The following is a 26,805-nucleotide window of genomic DNA, read 5'->3' on the forward strand; positions in this document are numbered from 1 at the left end:
AGAGGCAAAAACTCACAGTAAAAACTTTTTTAAATATATCCGAAGCAGAAAGCCTGTAAGGGAGTCAGTTGGACCGTTAGATGATCGAGGGGATAAAGGGGCACTTAGAGAAGATAAGGCCATCGCGGAAAGATTAAATGATTTCTTTGCTTTGGTGTTTACTGAAGAGGATGTTGGGGAGGGTACCCGTAATGGAGAAGGTTTTCATGGGTAATGATTCAGATGGACTGAATCAAATCACGGTGAACCTAGAAGATGTGGTAGGCCTGATTGACAAACTGAAGAGTAGTAAATCACCTGGACCGGATGGTATACACCCCAGAGTTCTGAAGGAACTAAAAAATGAAATTTCAGACCTATTAGTAAAAATTTGTAACCTATCATTAAAATCATCCATTGTACCTGAAGACTAGAGGATAGCAAATGTAACCCCAATATTTAAAAAGGGCTCCGGGGCGATCCGGGAAACTACAGACCAGTTAGCCTGAATTCAGTGCCAGGAAAAATAGTGGAAAGTGTTCTAAAAAAATCACAGAACATATAGAAAGACACAGAACATATAGAAAGAAAGTCAAGAGACCGCCAATGTAGAGTGGGTGGCTCACCAGAAAGATGGCTACTGCCCGGAGACAATACCCTTATTAAATAAACATACAGATGCTTACTGTGACTCCAACATCGCTCTAAGCTTCAACGGCAAGAGGAAATGTGGAAAAAAGGATTTGCTATCACAAAGAGGGGAGTAGCTGGCTTGTTACGGCGGTTACTACCCCAAACCAAATAAGCCTAATACTTCACTTTCCAAGCATATACAGCATAGTTCTCTGCTTCAACGGCAGGGGAGAAGAAAAGAGGGTTCGCACTCACAAAGCGGGGAGTAGCTGGCTTATTACGGCGGTTACTACCCCAAACCAAATGTGCCTGATACTTCGCTTTCGATGCATATCCAGCATGGCTCTCTGCTTCATGGCATGGGAGAGGCTGATACATCAAGCATTTCCAGCATAGCTCTCTGCTTCAACAGCAGGGGAATAAGAAAAGCTGAGGCTTCACGCATATCCAGAATAGCTTCAACTGCAGGGGAGAAGAAAAAAAAAAAAAGGATTCGCACTCACAAAGCAGGGAGTAGCTGGCTTGTTACGGCGGTTACTACCCTAAACCAAAAGGGCCTGATACTTCACTTTCAATGCATAACCAGCATGGCTCTCCGCTTCAACGGCAGGAGAGAAGAAAAACAACCAATAGGGGCTGTATGACATAGTCTGGGTAAAGGGAATAAACATGGGTGTAGCTTGCATATTGCAGCAGTTACTACCCCTACTACCCCTAACTAATCAAGCTAGGTATTTCACTTGGATGCAGCTCCATCACTGCTCTCTACATTAATGGTGGGGGTGGAAGGGAAATAGAACCAAGAGTTAAGAGAAAATGATAAGTATGAGAGAAAAAAATGTGTGAAGCTTGCTGGGCAGACTGGATGGGCCGTTTGGTCTTCTTCTGCTGTCATTTCTATGTTTCTATGTTTCTATGGTTTAATGGAACAAAGTCAGCATGGCTTTACCCAAGGCAAGTCTTGCCTCACAAATCTGCTTCACTTTTTTGAAGGAGTTAATAAACATGTGGAGAAAGGTGAACCGGTAGATGTAGTATACTTGGATTTTCAGAAGGCATTTGACAGTTACTCATGAGAAGCTTCTAGGAAAAGTAAAAAATCATGGGATAGTTGGCAATGTCCTTTCGTGGATTGCAAACTGGCTAAAAGACAGGAAACAGAGTAGGATTAAATGGACAATTTTCTCAGTGGAAGGGGAGTGGACAGTGGAGTGCCTCAGGGATCTGTATTGGGACCCTTACTTTTCAATATATTTATAAATGATCTGGAAAGAAATACGAGTGAGATAATCAAATTTGCAGATGACACAAAATTGTTCAGAGTGGTTAAATCACAAGCAGATTGTGATAAATTGCAGGAAGACCTTGTGAGATTGGAAAATTGGGCATCCAAATGGCAGATGAAATTTAATGTGGATAAGTGCAAGGTGATGCATATAGGTAAAAATAACTCATGCTATAATTACACAATGTTAGGTTCCATATTAGGTGCTACAACCCAAGCAAGAGATCTAGGCGTCATAGTGAATAACACATTGAAATCGTCGGTTCAGTGTGCTGCGGCAGTCAAAAAAGCAAATAGAATGTTGGGAATTATTAGAAAGGGAATGGTGAATAAAATGGAAAATGTCATAATGCCTCTGTATCGCTCCATGGTAAGACTGCACCTTGAATATTGTGTACAATTCTGGTCGCCGCATCTCAAAAAAGATATAATTGCGATGGAGAAGGTACAGAGAAGGGCTACCAAAATGATAAGGGGAATGGAACAGCTCCCCTATGAGGAAAGACTAAAGAGTTAGGACTTTTCAGCTTGGAGAAGAGATGGCTGAGGGGGGATATGATAGAGATGTTAAAATTATGAGAGGTCTAGAACTGGTAGATGTGAATCGGTTATTTACTCTTTCGGATAATAGAAAGACTAGGGGGCACTCCATGAAGTTAGCATGGGGCACATTTAAAACTAAATCGGAGAAAGTTCTTTTTTACTCAACGCACAATTAAACTCTGGAATTTGTTGCCAGAGGATGTGGTTAGTGCAGTTAGTATAGCTGTGTTTAAAAAAGGATTGGATAAGTTCTTGGAGGAGAAGTCCATTACCTGCTATTAAGTTCACTTAGAGAACAGCCACTGCCATTAGCAATGGTAACATGGAATAGACTTAGTTTTTGGGTACTTGCCAGATTCTTATGGCCTGGATTGGCCACTGTTGGAAACAGGATTCTGGGCTTGATGGACCCTTGGTCTGACCCAGTATGGCATTTTCTTATGTTCTTATGTTCTTAACATTCATCTTGCCCTTAACACGGCAAAAACTGAAATTATGTTGATCTCCCCACAAAACCACCCTAATACCCATCTCCTGCTTCACCCCCTATCTACACCCATCTCGCTCTCCCAACACGTACGAGATCTAGGGGTCACGCTAGACAACCAATTCAACCTCAAGAAATTCATCAACACCACTCTAAAAGAATGTTTCTTTAAAGTACACACCCTAAAGAAATTGAAACCACTACTCCACTATCCAGACTTTCGTACAGTGCTCCAAACTAAAATGGATTACTGTAACTCACTACTCCTAGGCCTACCGAAAAATTCCATTCAACCTCTACAAATCCTATAAAACACTGTTGCCCGGATACTTACTAACACACGTAGAAATGAACACATCTCACCCGTCCTCAAAGAATTACACTAGCTCCCAATCGCATACCAAATCCAATATAAAACTCTGTCATACATAAGGCTCTCCATAATCCTGAAATGAACTGTTTCAATGATTCACTAGTATTCCACGTACCCTCTAAACCAACCAGGAACCAATACTTTGCCACCATACGTACACCTTCCCCCCAAAACAACAACCTGGCATCCACTAGAGCCCGTGCCCTCTCCATAGCTGGCCCGGCCTTATAGAACAAAATGCCAGTAGACCTACGCCAGGAGGACTGCCTAAAAATCTTCAAGAAAAAACTAAAGACGTGGCTGTTCACGCAAGCATACACCTAATCCTAACCCTTACCCCTTAGCACCTACCACAGTTACCCCCTTAAGATGTCCCATTCTATTTGACACTATCCTGATACATGTGCTACTCCTACCCCGTCCCCAGGCCCCCCGCCCCTTCTCCCATCCTCTCTCGTCTTTGCCCCTCTCTGTTCGGCGCCCTACTGCAGCCAACGAATGTAGAATCTTCCCAAGGAAGCTTCTTTGTAAGATACTGTAAATAATTCAGGTGTTATGTACATAATTCACCTTTATATACAATATCTTTAGTCACTCTCCTATCTCTATTAGGCATGTAGACATTTATTCTTTCAATAGCTTTATACGTAACTGTTTAAAGTTCCTTTATTAAGCACACCCTTAAACACAGTTTCTCGTTATTTTGTTACCTGTCAAGCGCACTTTAAGCGCAGTTGCTCGTTCATTGTAAACAGACGTGATATCCCTGATGAATGTCGGTTTATAAAAACCATTAAATAAATAGATAAATCTCCTATTCTGGGTCTACGGCTTTGTTCCTGTAACACCGACCTCTGCCTCTTTGACTTCTAAAGTACAGCTTCCTCAGCATACCCCATGCTGCGGGCCACTACCGGATCTACATTTAGAGGTATTACATCAGCCTACAGGAATTCCTGGGTATACCCGCGCTGCGGGCCATTACCAGGACTTTCGTATATACATAATCATCCTGACCACTGTATTTACTAAGACTGTGTTTATTTACATTTCCCGCTCCTCTGGTCATGTTCTATCTTTCTCCTTAATAAAGTCTCTCTCACAGCTGTGTCCTACATCGCTGAGACCACGCCTACTGACGGTGAGGCCCATGGGGCTCCTTGCTGTGGGCGGAGACAACTCTCACATTGGCCCGGGGTTCACCAGTTCCTCAAAACCATAACAGATTGCTAACTCCATGGAACCAGCTTAGCCATCCCTGGCCTGGCCCAAAGTCTAGCTGAACAACAATGGACACTAGAGACTTTGACTTCTGCCTTTAATCAGCTGAACATTACAGGAACATCTGACAAGGCCCTCTCCTCGCCTACAGTGACGCCTGCACGTCTCTCCGTACCCTTGCCAGCGCCTATACGCTTTACAGGTGATCCCCTGTTGTGTAGGGGTTTTCTAAATCAGTGCTGCATGCACTTTTCGCTTCAACCTACCTACTTTCCAGACGTAGTCTCCAAAACTACCTACGTTCTATCTCTGCTAGATGGAAAAGCCCTGGCCTGGGCTTCACCTCTCTGGGAGCGAAATGACCCCATACTCCAGGACTTGACAGGATTTCTCACACTCTTTCGTTCAGTGTTCAATCCTGCCCATAAGACCATCGCTGAATCTGCTCTCCTGCACTTACAACAAGGTACGAAACCTTTGGCTGATTATGTTATTGAGCTTAAAACCTTGTCTTTGGAGCTACACTGGGACCTGGGCTATCTGCAGGCCGTCTTTCTGGTGGGTCTCAACCCCCGCATCAAAAATGAGCTAGCAGCACGTGAACTTCCAAATACCCTAGACCAGAGCTTTCCAAACTTTTCATGTTGGTGACACACTTTTTAGACAAACATAATTTCACGACACGGTAATTCAGTCTACTAGTAAACCAGAGGTTAAAGGTTAAACGAACGAAACATATTTCGACAATTTATGTATGTTTCCTTAAATATATACATAAATAAAATGTTTCACGACACAACCTATCTCATGAAAACCTTAAATTTATATTAAAAATATATATTCCAAGATTCATGTTATTGTTATAATTTATGAGAAACAATAATAAAACAAATTGTCTGTCCCCCACACACTCATCTCTCTCCTCCCCCCAGCACATGTCTGGCCCCCACACACTCATATCTCTCCCCCTCAAGCACATGTCTATCCCTCCAGCACATTTGCCCCCCACTCACTCATCTCTCTCTCCCCAGCACATGTCTGGCCCCCACACTCATGTACCTCGTCTTTTTGATTGTTGCCAGTTAAGTGCTTCACTCCCTTCCATGATCACCAGACACTGCTGCTTGCAGTCAGTACTCCTCATGGCCAGGCCTCATCGGCAGCAGCAGCCAATGCAAGGATGGCTGGGCTCGTTCCACCCACCAAGCCCCCCCAAAAAACGCGATTGACAGCAAAAATCACCCAATAATAAGCAACCCATAAACTGAAAAAAAAGTGAATCTCTAGAAAAAAAAAAGCCCAAACTCGCATCAGAGTTGACCGGGCTTGCGCGACACACCTGCACACTGCAGGCGACACACTAACGTGTCCCGACACACAGTTTGGAAAGCTCTGCCCTAGACTCTCTCATCAACCTCGTTGGACGAATCGATCTACGCCTGTGTGAACACTCACAAGAGATAAAGAGTTCTAGGAAAATATCATTGGGAGGTTCCTGCCCTCTCCAATGCCAGTCACTCCGAACACCCTTACACCTCAGCCAGAGGAGGAAGAACCAATGCAATTAAGACTAAGCCACCTTACGTGAAAAGAGATTATGTTATCGAAAGAGACTTGGCCTCTGCATGTACTGCGGGCAACCAGGCCACACAATACCTTCCTGCCCCATCTGTCCGGGAAACATGCAGACCTAGGATCCGCCAGAGGACTCTTCCTAGGTCTCACTTCTACGTCTCCTCCACTGACACTTCCAGTCTCTATTATTTCTGAGACTCTCGAGTTCCACACGCTAGCCCTCATAGATTCCAGGGCAGGTGTAAACTTCATACTCCATCAATTCGTAGAGCACCTATGAATCCCTACAGTTCGGACACCCACTCCATTACTATTGTCGTCCATACATGGCGAGCCCTTACTGGGTGAGGTCTCTTTTACTACTCAGCCGCTTCGCCTCCGTACTGGATCTCTGCATTCTGAGACCATCACATTTTATTCCTGGACAAGGCTATTCATCCAGTGGTACTTGGAATACCATGGCTTCAAACTCATTCTCCCCAGTTCAATTGGGCTACCATGGAACTTTCCCAGTGGGGAGAAGCCTGCCATGGAAGATGCCTTGAGAGAGTAACACCTATGCCTTGCCTGGCTACCATCACTTCCCTTCAAGGTCTACCTCCAGAGTACCTACCAGGATGCGCTTTCTAAACAAGCGACGGATACATTACCACCTCACCTATCCTTTGACTGCACCATCAACTTAGTACCGGGTTCCAAACCTCCTAAAAGAAGGGTGTATCCACTTTCTTTATCTGAGACAAAAGCTATGTCTAATTACATCCAGGAGAACCTGGCCAAAGTGTTCATACGGCCTTCAAAATCTCCAGCCAGAGCCGGATTCTTTTTCGTGGGCAAGAAGGACGGGTCCCTTCGCCCATGTATAGACTACTGGGGATTGAATGAGATCACCATGAAGGACCGCTACCTACTGCCGTTGATCTCCAAACTTTTTGATCGACTCCAAGGAGCCAGGATTTTTACAAAGCTGGACCTCAGCTGAGCATATAATCTTGTTCGTTTACGCCGGGGTGATGAATGGAAAACAGCTTTCAATACCCACGACTGCCATTTTGAATACTTGGTCATGCCCTTCAGCCTTTGCAACGCCCTGGCAGTATTCCAAAACATGATGAATGAGATTTTCAGAGACACATGTTGTATGATTGCGTAGTAGTATATTTGGACGATATATTAGTCTTCTCTCGGGATCTTCAGTCTCATCATCTGGACGTTTCAAAGGTTCTTCAGAGACTCAGAGATAATCGTCTATACGCCAAACGAGAAATGTGTACCTTCCACCAAGAGTCAGTCCCATTCTTAGGATACGTCGTGTCCAGCCAGGGCTTCCAATTGGACCCGCAAAAAACGAAGAGCATTCAGGACTGGCCACAACCTACGGGTTTAAAGGCCCTTCGTCGCTTTCTAGGATTTACCAACTGCTATAGGACATTCATTCGTCACTATTCTACTCTGACCGCACCTCTCACCGCCATGACATGCAAGGGAGTCAATCCCTCTCAGTGGTCCCCTGAAGTGGTAACAGCCTTCCAGGAAATCAAAAAAGCCTTCCTTCAGGAGCCATGTCTCTACTACCCTGATCCTCAGCGATCTTTCGTAGTCAAGGTAGATGCCTCCGACGTCGGAGTTGGCGCTGTCCTCAGCCAGCACAGTGATACTCACACACTCCACCCATGTTCTTTATTCTCTCAGCATTTCTCCCCTGCTGAACGAAACTACGGAATTGGAGATAGAGTTGCTCACAAACAAGATGGCATTCGAAGAGTGGCGCCCATGGCTCGAAGGTGCTCAACACCAAATAACGGTTTTTACAGATCATAAAAACCTAGAATATCTGCATCATGCACAACGCTTGAACCACAGACAAGCTCGCTGGTCACTGTTCTTTAACAGATTCAATTTTCTTCTGAGATATCGCCCAGCAGACAAGAACACCCGTGCAGATGCTCTCTCCTGCTCGTTTACACCAGAAGATATACCGGACACTCCTAGGCATACCATTGACCCCACTCCGGTGCTCCTCTCTGCCACACACACAGTGCCTTCGGAAAAACTGTGGTACCCTGGGCACTCAGGAAAAAGATTCTCAGATGGGCTCACGGCTAGCCGGTCATCCTGGGCAATCTCGAACTCTGTCCACTTTGGAGAGATATTATTGGTGGCCTTCTATGAAAGAGGATTTCCGGACCTACATAGAATCTTGTGCTACGAGTGCCAGACAAAAAACACCTACTGGTTGTCCCTGGGGCCTTCTCCAACCTTTGCCCGCTCCTAGCGAACCGTGGACCCACGTATCCACGGACTTTATTGTTGACCTCCCTTTGTCTAGTGGTAAAAACACCATATGGGTTACCGTTGATTGGTTTTCCAAGATGGCACATTTTGTGGCTTTACCCAGACTACCATCTGCTCCTGAACTTGCAAAACTTTTCGTCCATCATATATTCCGGTTTCATGGCATGCTAAAGCATATACTCTCCGATCGAGGAGTACAATTCACAGTCAAGTTCTGGAGATCTCTCTGTAAGAAATTTGATATTTCTCTGGATCTGACTTTTGGCTATCACCCGCAAGCCAACAGACAAAGCGAAAGGATGAACCGCACTTTAAAGCTGTTCCTCCGGTCCTACGTCAACTCAAGACAGAACGATTGGGCTGAACTGCTACCCTTGGCAGAATTTGCTCTGAATTCACATCCTTCAGCTTCCACAGGCTCTTCACCTTTTCAGCTAGTCTATGGCCGCCAGCCTTTACCACCATTGCCATTGCCCTTATCGGTGACCTCTCCGCCGCTCAAGCTTTAGCACAGGAGTTACATCAGCTGTGGGAACACACTAAAGGCCTACTTCAAAAGGCTGGACAAACAGCAAAAAGGTTTTATGATGCACATCACAGAGCTGCTCCTCAACTTCAGCCCGGAGATAAGGTATGGTTAAGTACCCTTTTCCTTCGTCTCAAATTGCCTTCAGCATGATTTGCACCACAGTATATAGGACCATTTTCTATACTATGTCATCTGGGTCCAGTCACATACAGCTTGCAGTTACCATAATCACTAAAAATCCCCAATGCTTTCCACATTTCCCTACTGAAACCACTCATCTTGTCCAAATATTCCAAAAAGACACCTGAACCACAGCCCCTCTCTGCTGAAGAAGACATCTACCAGGTAGATGACATCTTGGATGTGCGGTGACATGGGAGACGATGGGAATATCTTATTTCCTGGGAAGGATTCGGACCAGAAGAAAACAGCTGGGAACCTGCAAGTAATATTCTGGACAAAGATCTAATCAGGCAATTCCATCTGGCTCTCCCCAGGAAGCCGAAACTGTCAGGGAGGGGCCCTAAGAAGGGGGGTACTGTTGCGCCCATCGGTCGCAGGCAGCTGTGACCTCTCATGCTCACCTCTTTTTTTTCCCTGCACCGTCAATCATTGGGAGAATGGCGGCCTCCGCCAACCAACACCAACTTCTCCGGCATCCCCAGGACAGCGTGGGCGCTGCCGACCGCCATCTTATTTCCGGCATCACCTAGGCGCACAGGGGCCTCCTTATGAGTACATCATGACGGGAACCTCGGGGGTGTCTTCTCCCGATGACGTCAACACCGCTAGTGTACTTATATGGATTCGCCCATTGTTAAGATGAGTTAGTAAGGAGTTCTCTCGCTTGTTAAATCCACTCTACTTGGCTCTTCTGTTCCAGATTCTCCTTTGGGCAATTGGACGCTCTTCCGCGTCTTGGCTATCCGCTCCTCGGAGGGCCCTCCTGCCTGGGACATCCTGACCCGCTCCTCGGGTATATCTACTGGGACTTCCTTGTGTGAGTACATTCTCCAACTTCTATCATCTCTACTGAAGAATTCACGGCGTACCCCGTTCCTCAAGCCACTGCCGTTCTTCAGTCCATTCACTCTATGCTATTTGTGCCTCAGGATACTTCATCTCCTATACTGGGTCTACAGCCTTGTTCCTGAAACACTGACCTCTGCCTCTTTGACTTCTACAGTACAGTTGCGGACCACTACCGGATCTGCACTCAGAGGTATTACATCAGCCTACTGGAATTCCCGGGTGTATCCCACGCTGCGGGCCATTACCAGGACCTTCGTATATATATCATCATCCTGACCACTGTATTTACTAAGACTGTTTATTTACATTTCCCGCTCCTCGGGTCATGTTCTAACTTTCTCCTTAATAAAATTTCTCTCACAGCTGTGTCCTACGTCGCTGAAACCATGCCTACCGACTGTGAGGCCCACGGGGCTCCTCCCTGTGGGGCGGAGACATCTCTCACCTCGGCCCGGGGTACACCAGTTCTTCAAAACCATAACAATTGCTACTGCTTCCGGTGGGAGGCAGGCTGTCCCACTTTTTTCCGGCATGGAGGGAGATCACATCCAACCTCTGGATTTTATGTATCGTACAGGTGGTCTTCTCCCTCAGTTTCACTCCACCCCCTCCACTCCACACCTGGTGCACTAGAAACACCTGTCAGCGCATTGCGGTCCACTGCAACTGGAGATCAACAACTTGCTTCAGCAACAGTGCATTCGTGAACTGCCCTCAGCGTAGTTCCACCAGGGCTTCTACTCCCAATTCTTCCTCATACCCAAGAAGTCGGGAGGGTTATGTCCCATCCTAGATCTTCACTCTCTCAACAGACACTTGACAAGGGAAAAATTCAAAATTACGTCACTCAAGTCCATCCTTCCCTTCCTTCTCCCCAGCGATTGGATGTGTTCACTGGACCTCAAGGATGCCTGTTCTCACATACAGATGTATCCCACCTCCTGGCGGTTCCTATGCTTTACGTCCACTGGCTGCCATTTTTAGTACAAGGTGCTCCCATTTGGACTCTTCTCAGCCCCAGAGTTTTTACCACATGCCTAGCGGTGGCTCACCTCAAGGGGATTCAAATGTTCCCCTATCTGGACGATTGGCTGTTGGTGGCCCCCGACCTGTCCCTACTACAGACCAATCTTCTCATAACCATTCACTGCCTGGACAACCTAAGGCTGCTGGTCAACTATGAAAAATCAAATCTGCAACCCACTCAGGTCTTAGTTCATTGGAGCTCATATCGACACCATTCGGTACAGAGCCTTCCTCACGGAATCCCGAGCCCTTGCCCTGACATCGCTCGCCAGCCGCCTCCAACTGCCCCTGCTCGCCAGATCCTGACAATCCTTGGCCACATGGCAACAGCGATCTATGTTGTTCCCCATGCTTGCCTGTACATGCACCATCTGCAATGGGGTCTGAAGGTCCAATGGAACCAATTTTCCAACCATATTTCCATGCCTATCACCCTCACGCCCAGAATAAAATGAGATTTGGAGTGGTAGTTGACACCAGCAGCTCTCATGGCAGGAGCTCCCCTGTGAATCCCAGCACATCACACCATCCTCACCATGGACGCTTCCACCAAAGGATGGGGTGCTCACCTAGTCCACCTTCAGACTCGAGGCCTGTGGTACGCCTTGGAACGATCACAACAGATCAACCTACTGGAGCTACGAGCCATTCGAAAAGCTCTTTTGAGCCTTCGAACCAGCACTCCAAGGGAAGACAGTCATGGTCTGCATGGACAACCAAGTGGCCATGTTCTACATCAAGGAAGGAGGGTCCGGTTCCTGGAATCTTTGCAGGGAGGCTGTATGGATCCTGCAATGGGCACAGCAGATCCATCACCCTGAAAGCCACGTCCCTGCCCAGCATCAACAATGCCAGGGCGGACAGACTTTTCAAACCTGGGGCCTGCTTCGCATCAATCTCTTTGCTACAGAACACAATCGAAAGGTACAGACCTTCTGCTCGGTGTATCCCAGCTCCCAAAGACTAGCGCAGGGACGCGTTCCTTATCGACTGGACGGGGGGTCTGCTGTACGCCTTCCCCCCCAATACCTCTAATCTCTCGCACAGTCCAGAAATGCATCACAGACAATGCAGACCTCACGCTCCAGCGTGGCCCAGGCAACCGAGGTACACGTATCTAGTTCGACTATCGATGGACCAACCAATCCCCCTGGGCAACAGCTCACGCCTCCTCACCCAAGAGGGAGGCTTCCTGCTTCATCTGCTCCACTCATCTCTCAGTCTCACTGCGGGGAGATTGAAAGGCTGGTACTCCACTACCTGAACCTTTCACTTAAGCTTCAGGATATCTTAGTTTCCTCGAGAATGAATTATCAAAGGAAATAGAGTCACTATGCCTCCTGGTGCTCAGAAAATGGGACAGACCCGCTCACCTGTCTGCCTGAGCGATTACTGGACTTACCTCCATCTGCTCTACTGGAAGGGGCTTGCCACGGCTTCAGTCAGGGTTCCCCCCAGTGCCATAGCAGGCTACCATTCTCTGCACAATGAAGCCCCAATCTCTTGTCACCCACTCATCTCAAGATTCATGAAGGGGGTTTTACGCCTGCAGCCTCCGATCCAGAAACCTCCAGTTCCATGGGATTTGAATGTAGTGCTAGAGCAACTGATGTTACCGCCCTTTGAACCACTGGACACTTGCCATCCCAAGTTCCTCTCCTGGAAGGTGCTGTTTCTGGTCGCCCTCACCTCCGCAAGACGTGTCAGTGAGCTGCAGACCCTGGTGCACTACTCGCCATACCTGGAGTTCTATCACGACAAAGTTATGTTGCGTATGCATCCCGCCTACCTTCCTAAAGTGGTTTCAGTTTTCCTCCTCAACCAAACCATTACCCTTCCAACCTTTTACCCAAGGCCACATAGTAATGAGTCAGAGCATAAATTACACACACTGGATTGTAAGCGGGCACTCGTTTTACTATAAATGCCAAACGCACACTGAGCACAGAGCCTCCCAGCTTTTTTAACCCTAACGCTCCATGACAGAAATGTTAGGAGACCTTGTCTGCCTCCCCTAAGGCTCACCAAGTCTGTGCTATGGCTGCGTCAATAGCTCACCTTCATGAGGTGCCTATTCTAGACATTTGCAGAGCTGCCACCTGGTCCTCGCTGCACACATTCACAGCTCACTACTATTTAGACAAGCACACTGCAGCTGACGCAGACATGGGCAAAACAATTCTCAAATCAGGCACTTCATAAAGCTGCAAAGACAGCAGAGATGAACTGTCTGCCTATCTTATCTATTATCTTGAGCACACCACCTCACCTTATCAGGACATGATCACAGTTTTGCACTCAATACATCAGCTGGGGACTCCCAAACACCATGGCTAATTCATGCTGCTTATCTATGGGAAAAGAGCAAGTTTGCTTACCGTAAATGGTGTTTTCCGTAAATAGCAGATGAATAGCATGCTGACCCTCCCGCCTCCCCAGTTATTGCTACGCTTCCTCTGCTTGGATACAGACTGAGGAGGATGGGGAAGCATGGGAGGACTCAAGCAGGCACACTACACTGAAAGACTCAATGTTCTAAGAGAGCTCCGCCACCTAGCCACCCGGAGGACGTCCCAGACAGCGTGGCTATGATGGCCGACCTAACCCTTCCCTCCTGGGCAGTAGCCCTGGGAGACTTGTCCTTAGCGCAAGAGGACAACACATCATCTGGAGAGCAGGTCCTTGCTACAGGTTCACTTCCTGCTATCCAGGGTGATGTTCTCCAACCGGGAGACCTTTCTGATCCAAGACAGCACTGGGGCTGCCAGACTGGATTTGGGACTTGGCTGCTATGCCCCTGAAGGTCTCATCAATGTACCTCTGCCTCAGCTCCTCCAAGTCTGCTAATCTAGCCTCCAGAATTTGGACTCACTCCCTGAGAGCCAGGAGCTCTTTGCACCGGGTGCATACATACAATCTCTCACCGGTGTGTAAAAAGTCATACGTGTGACGCTCAGTGCAAAAGACTGGAAAGCCCCCCTCTTGCTGCTGGATTGCTGCCTTCATCTTAATTTTGTTGAGTTCCTAGTTAAGTTTAGAATACTAAGGGAGTTAGAATTAGAGAACTGAATTTACAGGTGTATTTACTAATGAATCCGCTAGCATCTTACAAGAGAATAAGGGCGGGTGCAATAGTATGATTTAGATAAGAGCCTGATTGATATTTAATGAGAAAGTGTTTCCTGCCTAAAAATCAAGGGTTGAGTAGTGGGGGGGAAGACCGACTCTAGAATTAACTACCTCTGACTTGCTTATTATCCCAGACACACACAAATTCTAAAGAATATATCCCATTATTTCACCCTTCTCCAAACTAAGTCCAAAGGTTTCCCAAGCTTATACTTACCAATCCTCTTCATCCACCATTACATTGATCTTCACTCAAAGATTTGAAGGGTTTGAGATTCGCCCGCCATTAGGCATGCGCTTCTGGTCCTATTCTACTGCAAAGGGTGCGGGGCTTCTGGAAGCTGGGGCAATGGAGTTCAAACCCTGGATCGCTCGCTGTGACCTCTGGAGTCCTCTCCCAGAAGATGCTGGGAGCAATATGCAGATGAGCCTTCCGGTCCTCTTCTACTTCTTCAATGATTCTTCTAGCAGCTACTAGTAAATGAGAGATCATTTATTTGCAGTGTTATCTTTCTGGAGAAAAAGGTACTGATACTCACATGCAGGATACATGTTCTTTTTTTTTTTGTTGTTGTTTCTTTGTTTTTTAGGGACCACAAAGAAAATCAAGTAGGTGGAAGAAAAATGCTGGTACTCAGAACCTGCAAATAATCATATACAATTTTTAACTTGAAAAGATATTTTTTTCATAGCAGTTGCTTCAGTTCGTTGAATAACTGAACTTCAGGCACTAGTAGTAGACATTCTGAATACACAAATATACAAAATAGAGTAATATTGAGAACTCCAAAATTCCTGCTGAAATGATTTCTCAGTGCCATTTAAATCAGGAGAATGTCCTGCAAAGTTTCTGCCAGAAATCTCCTCCTCTGAAGCAGAACAAGCACTTCATACCCTGAACCATGGAAGAGCTTTACTTTCCTACTTGGAAAGAACAAAACATCATTGTAAATCTTCTCATTTTATTCTTTTTTAATCCAGTCAAGCAGGAACTTTCAGTGACTAAACAGACTCTTCCTACTTGGCTATCAAACTGTAACACTTTTTATTATAAGGATACATGTAAAAATCACTCTTGCAGAGTCAAAGCACATAAAGTTCAAGCAGCTGCCACTTCAGTATCTTTTAAACATTTGCCTTCAGTACAGGATGTCTGTAAAGCGGCTATTTATTCTTTGGTTAAACACTACTGCCTAGAACAAGGCATTCGCACAGACAGTGCCTTTGGTAAACAGTTCTTAAAAATCTATTTCAATAGCGTCAACTCGCCTGCCTCCCTCCTTTTATTGGGTTGCAGAGAAAAAAGAGAGTTAATTTAGTTTATTGCAATACTCTGCTTTGGAATCCCCCGCTTGTGGTGGCTGATTTTCATCCTACTTGTCAGTGGAGAAAGTGAAGTTGTTTACCTGCAACAGGTGCTCTATAGGCAGCAGGGCAAAATAGCATCATAATCCCACCCTCCTCCCCTTAAAATTGAAATTTATTTAGTGAAATGACTGAGAAGACTCATGCGGAGCCGGTATGTGGGAATTCCCTTGCATGCTAGAAAGGTTTTACTTCCTGAGCTCTGAGAAATCTTTACTTTCTGAGCTCTGAGAAATCAGGTCCGTGCCAGTGCGGACCAATTGTGTAGTTGTTTTGTCCTGCTTTCTATAGAGAACACCTGTTAAAGGTAAGCAGCTTTACTATTCTAATGGTCAGATGTACTTCTAGAATTATTTCAGTAACATTCAAAACCATGAATTCCAGTAACACCAGTATGATAGGTGTGACAATACAACCATATACACCTCAGCGAACATTAAGATCTCAAGATAAAGGACTATTTACTTTATACGGAGCACATTCCTGACACAAGTAAGAGATCTGGTGTTTTCCATAGCGGGTCCAAAGCTATGGAACTCCCTACCAGACAGAGATTTAAATGTGAGCTAAAAACAAGGCTATTCAAAAATGCATATAACCTAACTTAAAACACCTGAATGTAGAAAGAAACAATAACAAGAAGGTCAAAAGATACTAACTGAAGCATGAAGAGAGTGAAAGAATCGATATCACATAACTAAAATGTGAAATCTGTTATTTTATTTTAGTTTATTCTGTTTTAACTTTTTTACCCCTTGACCATGGCTTAAACCTTGAGTCAAATGTATAGGAACAATTCTATTGAAAGATGTCAATGCCTATTTATGAAAACTACCTCTTTAAGAACATAAGAAATTTCCATGCTGGGTCAGACTAAGGGTCCATCAAGCCCAGCATCCTGTTTCCAACAGAGGCCAAACCAGGCCACAAGAACCTGGCAATTGTCCAAACACTAAGAAGATCCCATGCTACTGGTGCAATTAATAGCAGTGGCTATTCCCTAAGTAAACTTGATTAATAGCCGTTAATGGACTTCTCCTCCAAGAACTTATCCAAACCTTTTTTGAACCAAGGTGCACTAACCACATCCTTTGGCAACAAATTCCAGAGCTTAATTGTGCATTGAGTGAAAAAGAATTTTCTCCGATTAGTCTTAAATGTGCTACTTGCTAACTTCATGGAATGCCCCCTAGTCCTTCTATTATTTGAAAGTGTAAATAAGCGAGTCACATCTACTCGTTCAAGACCTCTCATGATCTTAAAAACCTCTATCATATCCCCCTCAGCTGTCTCTTCTCCAAGCTGAACAGCCCTAACCTCTTCAGCCTTTCCTCATAGGGGGAGCTGTTCCATCCCCTTTATCATTTTGGTTGCCCTTCTCTGTACCTTCTCCATCGCAACGTTATCTTTTTTGAGATGCGGTGACCAGATTTGTACACAATATTCAAGGTGTGGTCTCACCATGGAGCGATATAGAGGCATTACGACATTTTCCGTTTTATTAACCATTCCCTTCCTAATAATTCCTAACATTCTGTTTGCTTTTTTTTACTGCTGCAGCACACTGAGCCGACGATTTTAAAGTATTATCCACTATGATGCCTAGATCTTTTTCCTGGGTGGTAGCTCCTAATATGGACCCTAACATTGTGTAACTACAGCAAGGGTTATTTTTCCCTATATGCAACACCTTGCACTTGTCCGCATTAAATTTTATCTGCCATCCAGTCTTGCAAGGTCCTCCTGTAATGTATCACAGTCTGCTTGTGATTTAGCAACTCTGAATAATTTTGTATCATCCGAAAATTTGATACTCACTCGTCGTATTCCTTTCCAGATCATTTATATATATATTTAAAAGCACCGGTCCAAGTACAGATCTCTGAGGCACTCCACTGTTTACCCTTTTCCACTGAGAAAATTGACCATTTAATCCTACTCTCTGTTTCCTATCTTTTAACCAGTTTGTAATCCACGAAAGAACATCGCCTCCTATCCCATGACTTTTTAGTTTTCGTAGAAGCCTCTCATGAGGGACTTTGTCAAACGCCTTCTGAAAATCCAAATACACTACATCTACCGGTTCACCTTTATCCACATGTTTATTAACCCCTTCAAAAAAATGAAGCAGATTTGTTGGGCAAGACTTCCCTTGGATAAATCCATGTTGACTGTGTTCCATTAAATCATGTCTTTCTATATGCTCTACGATTTTGATCTTGAGAATAGTTTCCACTATTTTTCCGGGCACTGAAGTTAGGTTCACTGGTCTATAGTTAACCGGATCGCCCCTGGAGCCTTTTTTAAATATTGGGGTTACATTGGCCACCCTCCAGTCTTCAGGTACAATGGATGATTTTAATGATAGGTTACAAATTTAAACTAATAGATCAGAAATTTCATTTTTTAGTTCCGTCAGTACCCTAGGATGCATACCATCCGGTCCAGGTGATTTGCTACTCTTAGTTTGTCAATCTGGCCTACTACATCTTCCAGGTTCACAGTGATTTCGTTCAGTTCGTCTGACTCATCACCCCTGAAAACCATCTCTGGAACTGGTATCTCCCCAACATCCTCATTAGTAAACACGGAAGCATAGAATTCATTTAATCTTTCTGCAATGGCCTTATCTTCCCTAAGAGCCCCTCAGTCATCTAATGGTCCAACTGACTCCCTCACAGGTTTCTTGCTTTGGATATATTTAAAAAAGTTTTTATTATGAGTTTTTGCCTCTATGGCCAACTTCATTTCAAATTCTCTCTTCGCCTGTCTTATCAGTGTTTTACACTTAACTTGACATTTCCTAGCGTGTAGCAGATGGACTCAAAACAAGTGGGTATAGTGTGCTCGTGCTAGCAGTTGGAGACGGATCTGACGTCAGCACGGGTACATATACCCCCACAGGAAGTGTAGCAATTCAGTAATTTCCATCTCCAGAGCAGTTTGGAGCTACCTCACGCTCGCTGAGCGTGTTTCCAAATTCTACACAACTAAATTCATGGAAGAAACCTACCTGAAGACGAGCCCCGCACTCCTGCAGTGATACCATTCGGTCCTTCCCCCAGTTGAGTTTCCCGAGGTGATTTCCGTGGTCCCTCGGAGGTAAGGGCCTCGGTCCGGTGGCCGGCTCGCGGCAGGGACCTAGCCCCCGAGTGAGAAGGGCTCGGGCGCGGCATAGAGGCAGCCTCGGTCCCGGCGTAGGACTTGGCCCCCGAGCGAGACGAGTTTGGGCGCGGCCCAGAGGCAGCGGGTGCACTTCCTTGAGCGCGGCGGGTGACGGTACTCACCCTCTCCCCCCCCGCAGCCGGAGACCGCCCGGGTTGCAACCGGGAAGCGCCGAAGACAAGGTAAGGCGTACATCTTTACTTGTTGGTCTCCGAGGAAGCGAGGATTCGCAGACTCTGCCTATGTGGCAATCCGCCACGGAGGTTGCCATTTTCCTGCCTGGTTTGTCACCGCGCGATAGGCGCACGCTGTTAGGCGCGCGTGCATAGGCGCCCGCTGATACGTCCGTTCCCAGGCACACATGGAGCGTCAGAGAGCCCATGTGTCAGAGGAGCCGGCCCCTCCAGCATCAGGCATGAGCCTCTGCTCGGCATGCAACCTCAGAGTCACACAGAGTGAGGAAGCAGACTCCCTATGTGCCCAATGTGAAGAGGCCCTGGGAGTTCCCAGGCCAGGACCGGTCACAGCCCAGTGTACTTGCCAGTTCCTCAGGGAACACCTCGGACCTAGCAGACAGCAGTGAGCTGCCGGGGGACCCCGAGGGACCTGGTACCCCCTCAGAACCAGATCCTGCTTTCGCTCTCCTGGGTGGAATTATTCAAGGGAATTCATGCCTTTGTCTCAATGCAGGCTGCTCCCCGAGCGGGTCCATACGTACCGGATGACCCGGCCCCTAGTCCCTCAAGGCCTAGACACAGCCACTCGCCACCTGCAGCCCCCACTTATGGTTCAGATTGCCCTGAGGAAGACAACGAGTCCCCCGAGGAGGGAGAACTGCCCTCGGGGATTGAACCATATCGGACAATGAGGCACTTCTTTTTGAAAGGGGATCTCCCAGGCCTGATCTCTCAATGCCTGTCAGAGCTGGCTATTCCGGGCCACGATGCCCCTGAGGAACCTAGACTGGAACCCCCTGTTAGAGGGCCTGCGCCAAACGTCTCACCATTTTCCCCTCCTACAAGTAGCTCAGCAGTTAATCGATCTGGAATGGAATACGTCGGAGGCCTCATTCAAAGGGGGTCGGGCCTTGTCTGGCATGTACCCCTTAGACCCGGCAACCAAGGAGAAGCTGGCGTGCCGCCAGGTAGACGCCATAGTTAGTGCAATTGTGAAGCGCACCACCATTCCGGTGGAGGGGGAGACGGCCCTCAAGGATACACATGACCGGCGCATGGACGCCATTCTGAAACAAGCCTTTGAGGTGGCAGCAATGTCCCTACGAATTGCGACATGCCTGCCACCGTGGTGACACGTTCCTGTTTATCACATGCTAGGAACAACACCCCGGAAGAGGAAATGGAATCGGCTCTCTCGTTCCTCACTGATGCAGCCTCCGACTATACGGCAGCCAAAGGAGTGTCATCCTCAGTGGCGGCCAGGAGACAGCTCTGGCTACGTAATTGGTTGGCCAACTCCTCCTCCAAGACACGCCTCACGAGAATGCCTTTGAGGGATCCCTCCTGTTCGGCAGCGACCTTGAGAAACTGGCCAATAAATGGGGCGCCTCCCATTACCCCGTCTACCAGAAGACCGGTCAAGGAGGGAACCAGCGCCCCTTTCCTAGACCATCCAGAGGTAGAACCTCTCAGCGCTTCAACTATTACAGGGCTCGCTACCAAGCACCTCGTTCGCAGGCCAGGAACCAGTCCTTTCGGCCTAAGCACAACAAGAGGGGGGAACCGGCTCGGGTTCGGGTCTCGGCCGTACCCCACAATGACAATCAGCCGACCCATCCGGGGGTAGCAGCCATAGGGGGCAGGCTATCCCTCTTCTACCGAAGGTGGGTCGAGATTACCTCGGATCAGTGGGTCCTTGCCATCATCCGAGAAGGGTATTACCTGGATTTTCTTCGACTCCCGCCGGACAGGTTTGTGGAATCTCCTTGTTCGCCCATCAAGAGGACGGCCCTAGCGGTTACTTTGCGGAGGCTCCTGTCCCTAAAAGCCATAATCCCAGTGCCTGCAAGGGAAATGAATTCTGGGCATTATTCCATTTATTTCATCGTGCCCAAGAAGGAGGGCACTTTCCAACCCGTCCTGGACCTCAAGTCAGTCAACCGATACCTACGGGTCCCCAGCTTTCGCATGGAAACTCTGAGGTCTGTCAAGAATTCAGTACAGCCAGGGGAGTTTCTCACACCCCTAGATCTGTCGGAAGCCTACCTGCATATCCCAATCCATCGGGATCATCAGCGCTATTTACGCTTCAAGGTCCTGGACCAACACTTCCAGTTCCGAGCTTTACCCTTCGGGTTAGCCACCGCGCCGCGGACCTTTACCAAGGTCATAGTAGTAGTGGCAGCGTCCCTCAGGAAGGAGGGAATCCGCGTCCATCCCTACCTGGACGACTGGCTGATCCGGGTGATGTCACCAGAGGAGAGCCACCAGGCAACCAACAGAGTTATAGCGCTTCTGGAAAGCCTAGGATGGGTTGTAAACTTGAACAAGAGTTGCCTACAGCCTTCTCAGTCGCTGGAATACCTAGGAGTCCGATTCGACACCCAGGAAGACAAGGTCAGCCTGACCTCCAGAAGGAAGTCGAAACTCCGGAATCATCTGCAGGCCCTGCTGAGCGCCAGCCGGCCCACAGCTCGGGATTACCTACAGGTCCTCGGCCTCATGGCATCCACTCTGGAGGTGATACCATGGGCGCGGGCTCATATAAGACCATTACAACGCGCCCTCCTATCTCGGTGGAGCCCACGATCACAGAACTACACCACGCACCTACCTCTACCAGCCACAGTGCGGAACCAGCTACGATGGTGGTTGCAGCCCGGCCACATGAGCCGGGGGTCAAGAATGTCCTCCCCACCCTGGACCCTGCTCACTACAGATGCCAGCCTGAACGGATGGGGAGCACACTGCGAAGAACTCACCGCCCAAGGGCGGTGGAACAGAGAAGAGTCAAGGTAGAACATCAACAGACTAGAGGCATGGGCAGTCAGGCTAGCGTGCCTGCGATTTGCCCACAGACTTCGCAACGGAGCGGTCAGAGTGATGTCGGACAATGCCACCATGGTGACATACATCAACCGACAGGACGGAACCAGAAGCCAACAGGTATCCCTAGAAATAGCCCCCCTGATGACTTGGGCGGAAGCGAATCTCCAGGACATCTCCGCCGTTCACATTGCCGGGAAGGACAACACCACGGCAGACTTCCTCAGCAGAGAAAGCCTAATTCCAGGGGAATGGCAGCGGTCGCCCACAGCTTTCCAGATGATTGTGGATCAGTGGGGGACGCCGGGCATGGACCTACTAGCGGACAGGTCCAACGCTCAAGTACCCAGATATTTCAGCCGCAGGCGGGATCCGCTATCCCAGGGGATCGATGCCCTGGTACAGCCATGGCCTCAGGGGATCCTGCTATATGCTTTTCCTCCATGGCCCCTGCTGGGCGCCATTATACACAAGATTCAGCGGCACAGAGGCCTAGTTCTTCTAGTGGCCCCGGACTGGCCAAGAAGACCCTGGTACGCAGACATGAGAAGACTACTGGCAGGGCATCCTCTACCTCTGCCTCCATACAGGGACCTGCTGCTGCAAGGTCCCATCCTCCACGAGGATCCAGCTCAATTCTCTCTTACGGTCTGGCCATTGAGAGGGCTAGATTGAAGAAAAGAGGATACTCGGAGCCGGTAATTGACACACTCCTCCGAGCACGCAAGTTCTCTACATCACTGACATATATCAGGATCTGGAGAGTTTTTGAAGCCTGGTGCGACTCTCGTAGCACCAATTCACATGCCGCTAAGATTCCTATCATTTTGGACTTCCTACAAGATGGACTTCAGAAGGGTCTGTCCCTCAGCACCATCAAGGTTCAGGTAGTAGCGCTATCTTGCTACGGTCCCAGGAGTGACGGCAACACCATTGCCAAAGACCCAGACGTCTCACGTTTCCTGAAAGGAGTCAAACACATTCGTCCGCCACTGAAGTGGCCAGTGCCCCTGTGGAACCTCAACCTAGTGTTGGAATTTCTAGCGGGATCCGCTTTCAGACCCCTTCGAGGCCTGTCTCTCCGTTTGTTGACCTTGAAGATGGTGTTCTTGCTGGCTGTATGTTCAGCACGCCGCATCTCAGAGCTACAAGCACTATCCTGCCGTGCTCCGTTTCTCAGAATCACTCCAGAGGCTATCCATCTTCGCACGGTTCCTTCCTTCTTACCCAAAATAGTGTCACAATTTCACCTCAACCAAACCATATCCTTGCCAACCACGGAAGGTTTGAAGAAGTCAGAAGACTGTCGAATACTGCGTCATCTCGACATCGGCAGAATACTGGCCAGATACTTGGAAATGTCAGAAGCAGTACGTCCTTCACAGCGGGAAGAAGCAAGGAGAAGCGGCCTCACAACCAAGCATCGCCCGCTGGATCAAAGAAGTTATCAAAGCGGCCTACGTAGAGGCAGGAAAACCACCACCTCTACAGGTCAAGGCTCATTCTACCAGAGCACAAGCAGCCTCTTGGGCAGAAACTAGGATGCTGTCGCCTGCAGAGATATGTAAAGCAGCGACGTGGTCCTCCCTCCATACCTTCTCCAGGTTCTACCGTCTGGACGTTCAGGCCAGGGAGGACACAGCATTTGCGAGGGCAATCCTAAACGGACCTCGGGCAGCCTCCCGCCCAGTCCGGGAGTAGCTTTTGTACATCCCACTTGTTTGAGTCCTTCTGCTACACGCTAGGAAATGTTGAGATTACTTACCTGATAATCTCGTTTTCCTTAGTGTATGCAGATGGACTCAGCATCCCGCCTGGCTGCCGGTATACATGGGGATTCGCCGACTCACGGTAAGCCATGTTTGCTTATATAGGGCTTCCACCCTGCCGGGTGTCTACGCCTCCCAGTTGAGAACACTGGCGGTCTCCAGCTATTATCAATCGGTCAGGGTAATCCTGTTCATTTAAACGATCGGTCAGTCACACATATATCCATAAAAGCTTTTGCAAGGAAGATTACTGAATTGCTACACTTCCTGTGGGGGTATATGTACCCGTGCTGACGTCAGAACCGTCTCCAACTGCTAGCACGAGCACACTATACCCACTTGTTTTGAGTCCATCTGCATACACTAAGGAAAAGGAGATTATCAGGTAAGTAATCTCAATAATGCTTATGTTTTATCCTATTTTCTTCAGATGGATCCTTCTTCCAATTTTTGAAGGATGATTTTTTGGCTAAAATAGCCTCTTTTACCTCACCTTGTAACCATGACGGTAATCGTTTTGCCTTCCTTCCACCTTTCTTAATGTGTGGCATATATATGGACTGTGCCTCTAGGATTGTATTTTTAAACAATGTCCAAGCCTGTTGAACACACTTAACCTTTGCAGCTGCACCTTTCATTTTTTTCTAACTATTTTCCTCATTTTATCAGTTTCCCCTTTGAAAGTTTAGTGTTAGAGCTGCAGATTTACTTATTGTCCCCCTTCCAGTTATTAGTTTAAATTTGATCATGTTATGATCACTGTTGCCAAGTGGCCCCACCACCATTACCTCTCTCACCAAATCCTTCGTTCCACTAAGAATTAAATCTAAAATAGCTCCCTCTCTTGTTGGTTCCTGAACCAATTGCTCCATGAAGCAATCATTTATTACATCCAGGAACTTTGTCTCTAGCAAGTCCTGATGTTACATTTACCCAGTCTATATTGGGGTAATTGAAATTTCCCATTATTATTGCACTGCCAATTGGTTGCTTCCCTGATTTCTCTTAGCATTTCATTATCTGTCTGACCATTTTGTCCTGGTGGACAGTAGTGTACTATCACTATACTCTTACCCAACACACATGGGATTTCTACCCATATAGATTCTACTGAGCATTTAGTCTCTTGTATGATCTTATCCTGTTGAACTCTATACCCTCCCGGACATAAGTGCCACAACCCCGCCAAGGTTGATCCTCCCTATCATTGCGATATAATGTTGTACCCTGATATAGCACGTCCCATTGGTTATCCTCCCTTCCACCAAGTTTCTATGATGCCAATGATGTCAATCTCATTCATTTTGCTGCTATACACTCTAACTCTCCCATCTTACTTCTTAGACTTCTGGCATTGGCATACAGACATTTCAAAGTGTGTTTTTTGCTTGTTTTAACAACCTGCTTTTCAGTTGTTTGGGATAATTCGGTAATCATTAGTTTTGGTGATTTTTTACATATAGGCATATGGACTATGTTTACTTTTAATGGAACCTCTCTGTTGGGATTCCCTAACTCTCCTGTTTCATTAATATCCTTCAAGGATACATTTCTCCGAACCATGCACTGCTGAGTGACTGTCTGCTTTCCCCCTTGTTCTAGTTTAAAAGCTGCTCTATCTCCTTTTTGAAAGTTAGTGCCAGCAGCTTGGTTCCACTCTGGTTAAGGTGGAGCCCATCCTTTCGGAAAAGTCTCCCCTTTCCCCAAAAGTTTCCCCAGTTCCTTACAAAGCTGAATCCCTCTTCCCTGCACCATCGGTCTCCTTTTACCCATTATTACTTGTTTATTTATAACTATGAATGTTACTTTTGTAAACTGCTGTGATATTTTACATGGAACGATGGTATATAAAATGTCTAAATATTAATAAAAATGTCATGAACTCAGAGCTGCTTGACTTAAAGTACACTGTCATAGGTCAGTAGGTGTCCTTGGTAATGGTGCCTGGAGCTCCCTTCTTTTTAGCTACTGAGAGTGCTCTTACCACCTGTTGGCCTCCGGTATAAAAACTGATGCTATCCCATCACAATACTGTATCTAAACACATTCTGTGGCTCATTTTGTTGCATTATATAGAAAGATTTATTCTCTGGGTAATGGAGAATATCATAGGTGATGCATCTCTAAATTCCACAAGGATAGCCTGTCACTGTTGTTAAACTACAATTTGCATAGTGTGCATTTGCTTGGCAAGTTTTAAATTGTAAATGTTTATTTTACAATAAAATCTTTCTTTACTGTTCTAGGATCGATATGGCTCCTAATTGGTTATGGATCAACATAATTGTGGAGTATGAGGATAAATCTAACTTCAGATAAAGCAACAATCACATTGTGGATTCTAATGACAGCAGGCTTTAGAATATTTTGTAAATTGTTTAACCATTTCTTCATTTATTGCATGTATTTTGCTGTTTGTTAATCCTGCTTTTATTTCAGAAACTATCAATTTTCCTATTAAAAGCCTAGTAGTAATTTAAAACTATATGTTTAAGCTTTTGCTGTACTGCATCTTCTAGTGTAATTTTAATTTCATGTAAAACAAATTTTCCATGTAGAAAAGTTGATCATGATCACTGCCACATTTTTATGCAACATAATCCAAATTTTAAGTTGAAATATATTTCAGATTTACTTAATTCATGGTCTGCCATGTACCAAAAACCCATTTCCTGACCTATCAGAAAAAAATACTGAGTGAAAGAGAGAAAACTAAAGAAAACAAGATGCAGCCTAGACTAAACTAGAAATAAATCAAACTTCTAGTAGATTTGTCACCATATAGCAAAACAAGATATCTTGTTTTTCTTTTCTATTAAATTACATGTACTGTTACTTAATGTAGAGTATTATATTTCAGATATATTAAAGAAGTTGAAATGAATCTTGCTTATTCTTTATACATTTTTAAGATTTCTTAAAATAATTGTACACAGATTTCTTAAAGGGGTCCTTTGAAAGAATTGTTGTTTTTCAAAAATGAGACAATTGGGTTGACTGTGACTGCTCTAACTTTGTAACTTTCAGGTCAGTTACATTTATTGAGTTTAGTGTTTATAATCAGTTTTTTACATATTTAGTTGCTGTAAAATGTAATTGATGAAATTTTTTCAGGAAATTTCATCATCAAAGACCATCCTGTTAGCTGTTTGTTCCTGAAGGGACTATCCTGACTTTAGCTTCTGTCGTATCAAGTTTCATTACCAAAGGGCTCTTTTTAAATACTTTGAATAAAAACAGAGAGCCCAATTTATACTGTCAGTCATCTCACACAGTGAGGAGATTTACACAATAAAAAAGATTGCCAAGCCAGCTTGCTGAATTGGATCTGTTTGATATGTAAATACTATCTGGACAAGTTATGCTTGACAACTGTGAGTTTGAATCAACTTCATGG

The 26,805-nt window shown here is 46.3% G+C and overlaps 1 protein-coding gene across 2 annotated transcripts in view; it reads left to right on the forward strand.

Moving 5' to 3' along the window:
• The window catches only part of ARFGAP3 (ADP ribosylation factor GTPase activating protein 3), a 752,488-nt gene extending 726,196 nt beyond the window's left edge, over positions 1-26,292 (forward strand). For both annotated transcript variants that reach the window (XM_029600102.1, XM_029600105.1), the window contains one exon: positions 25,655-26,292. In XM_029600102.1, the coding sequence (XP_029455962.1) occupies positions 25,655-25,672 (18 nt within the window). In that variant the 3' untranslated portion in view covers positions 25,673-26,292. The remainder of the gene's footprint in view (positions 1-25,654) is intronic.
• Positions 26,293-26,805: the final 513 nt, after the last annotated feature.

Source organism: Rhinatrema bivittatum, chromosome 4 (assembly GCF_901001135.1).
Source record: "Rhinatrema bivittatum chromosome 4, aRhiBiv1.1, whole genome shotgun sequence".
NCBI classification, from domain to species: domain Eukaryota; kingdom Metazoa; phylum Chordata; class Amphibia; order Gymnophiona; family Rhinatrematidae; genus Rhinatrema; species Rhinatrema bivittatum.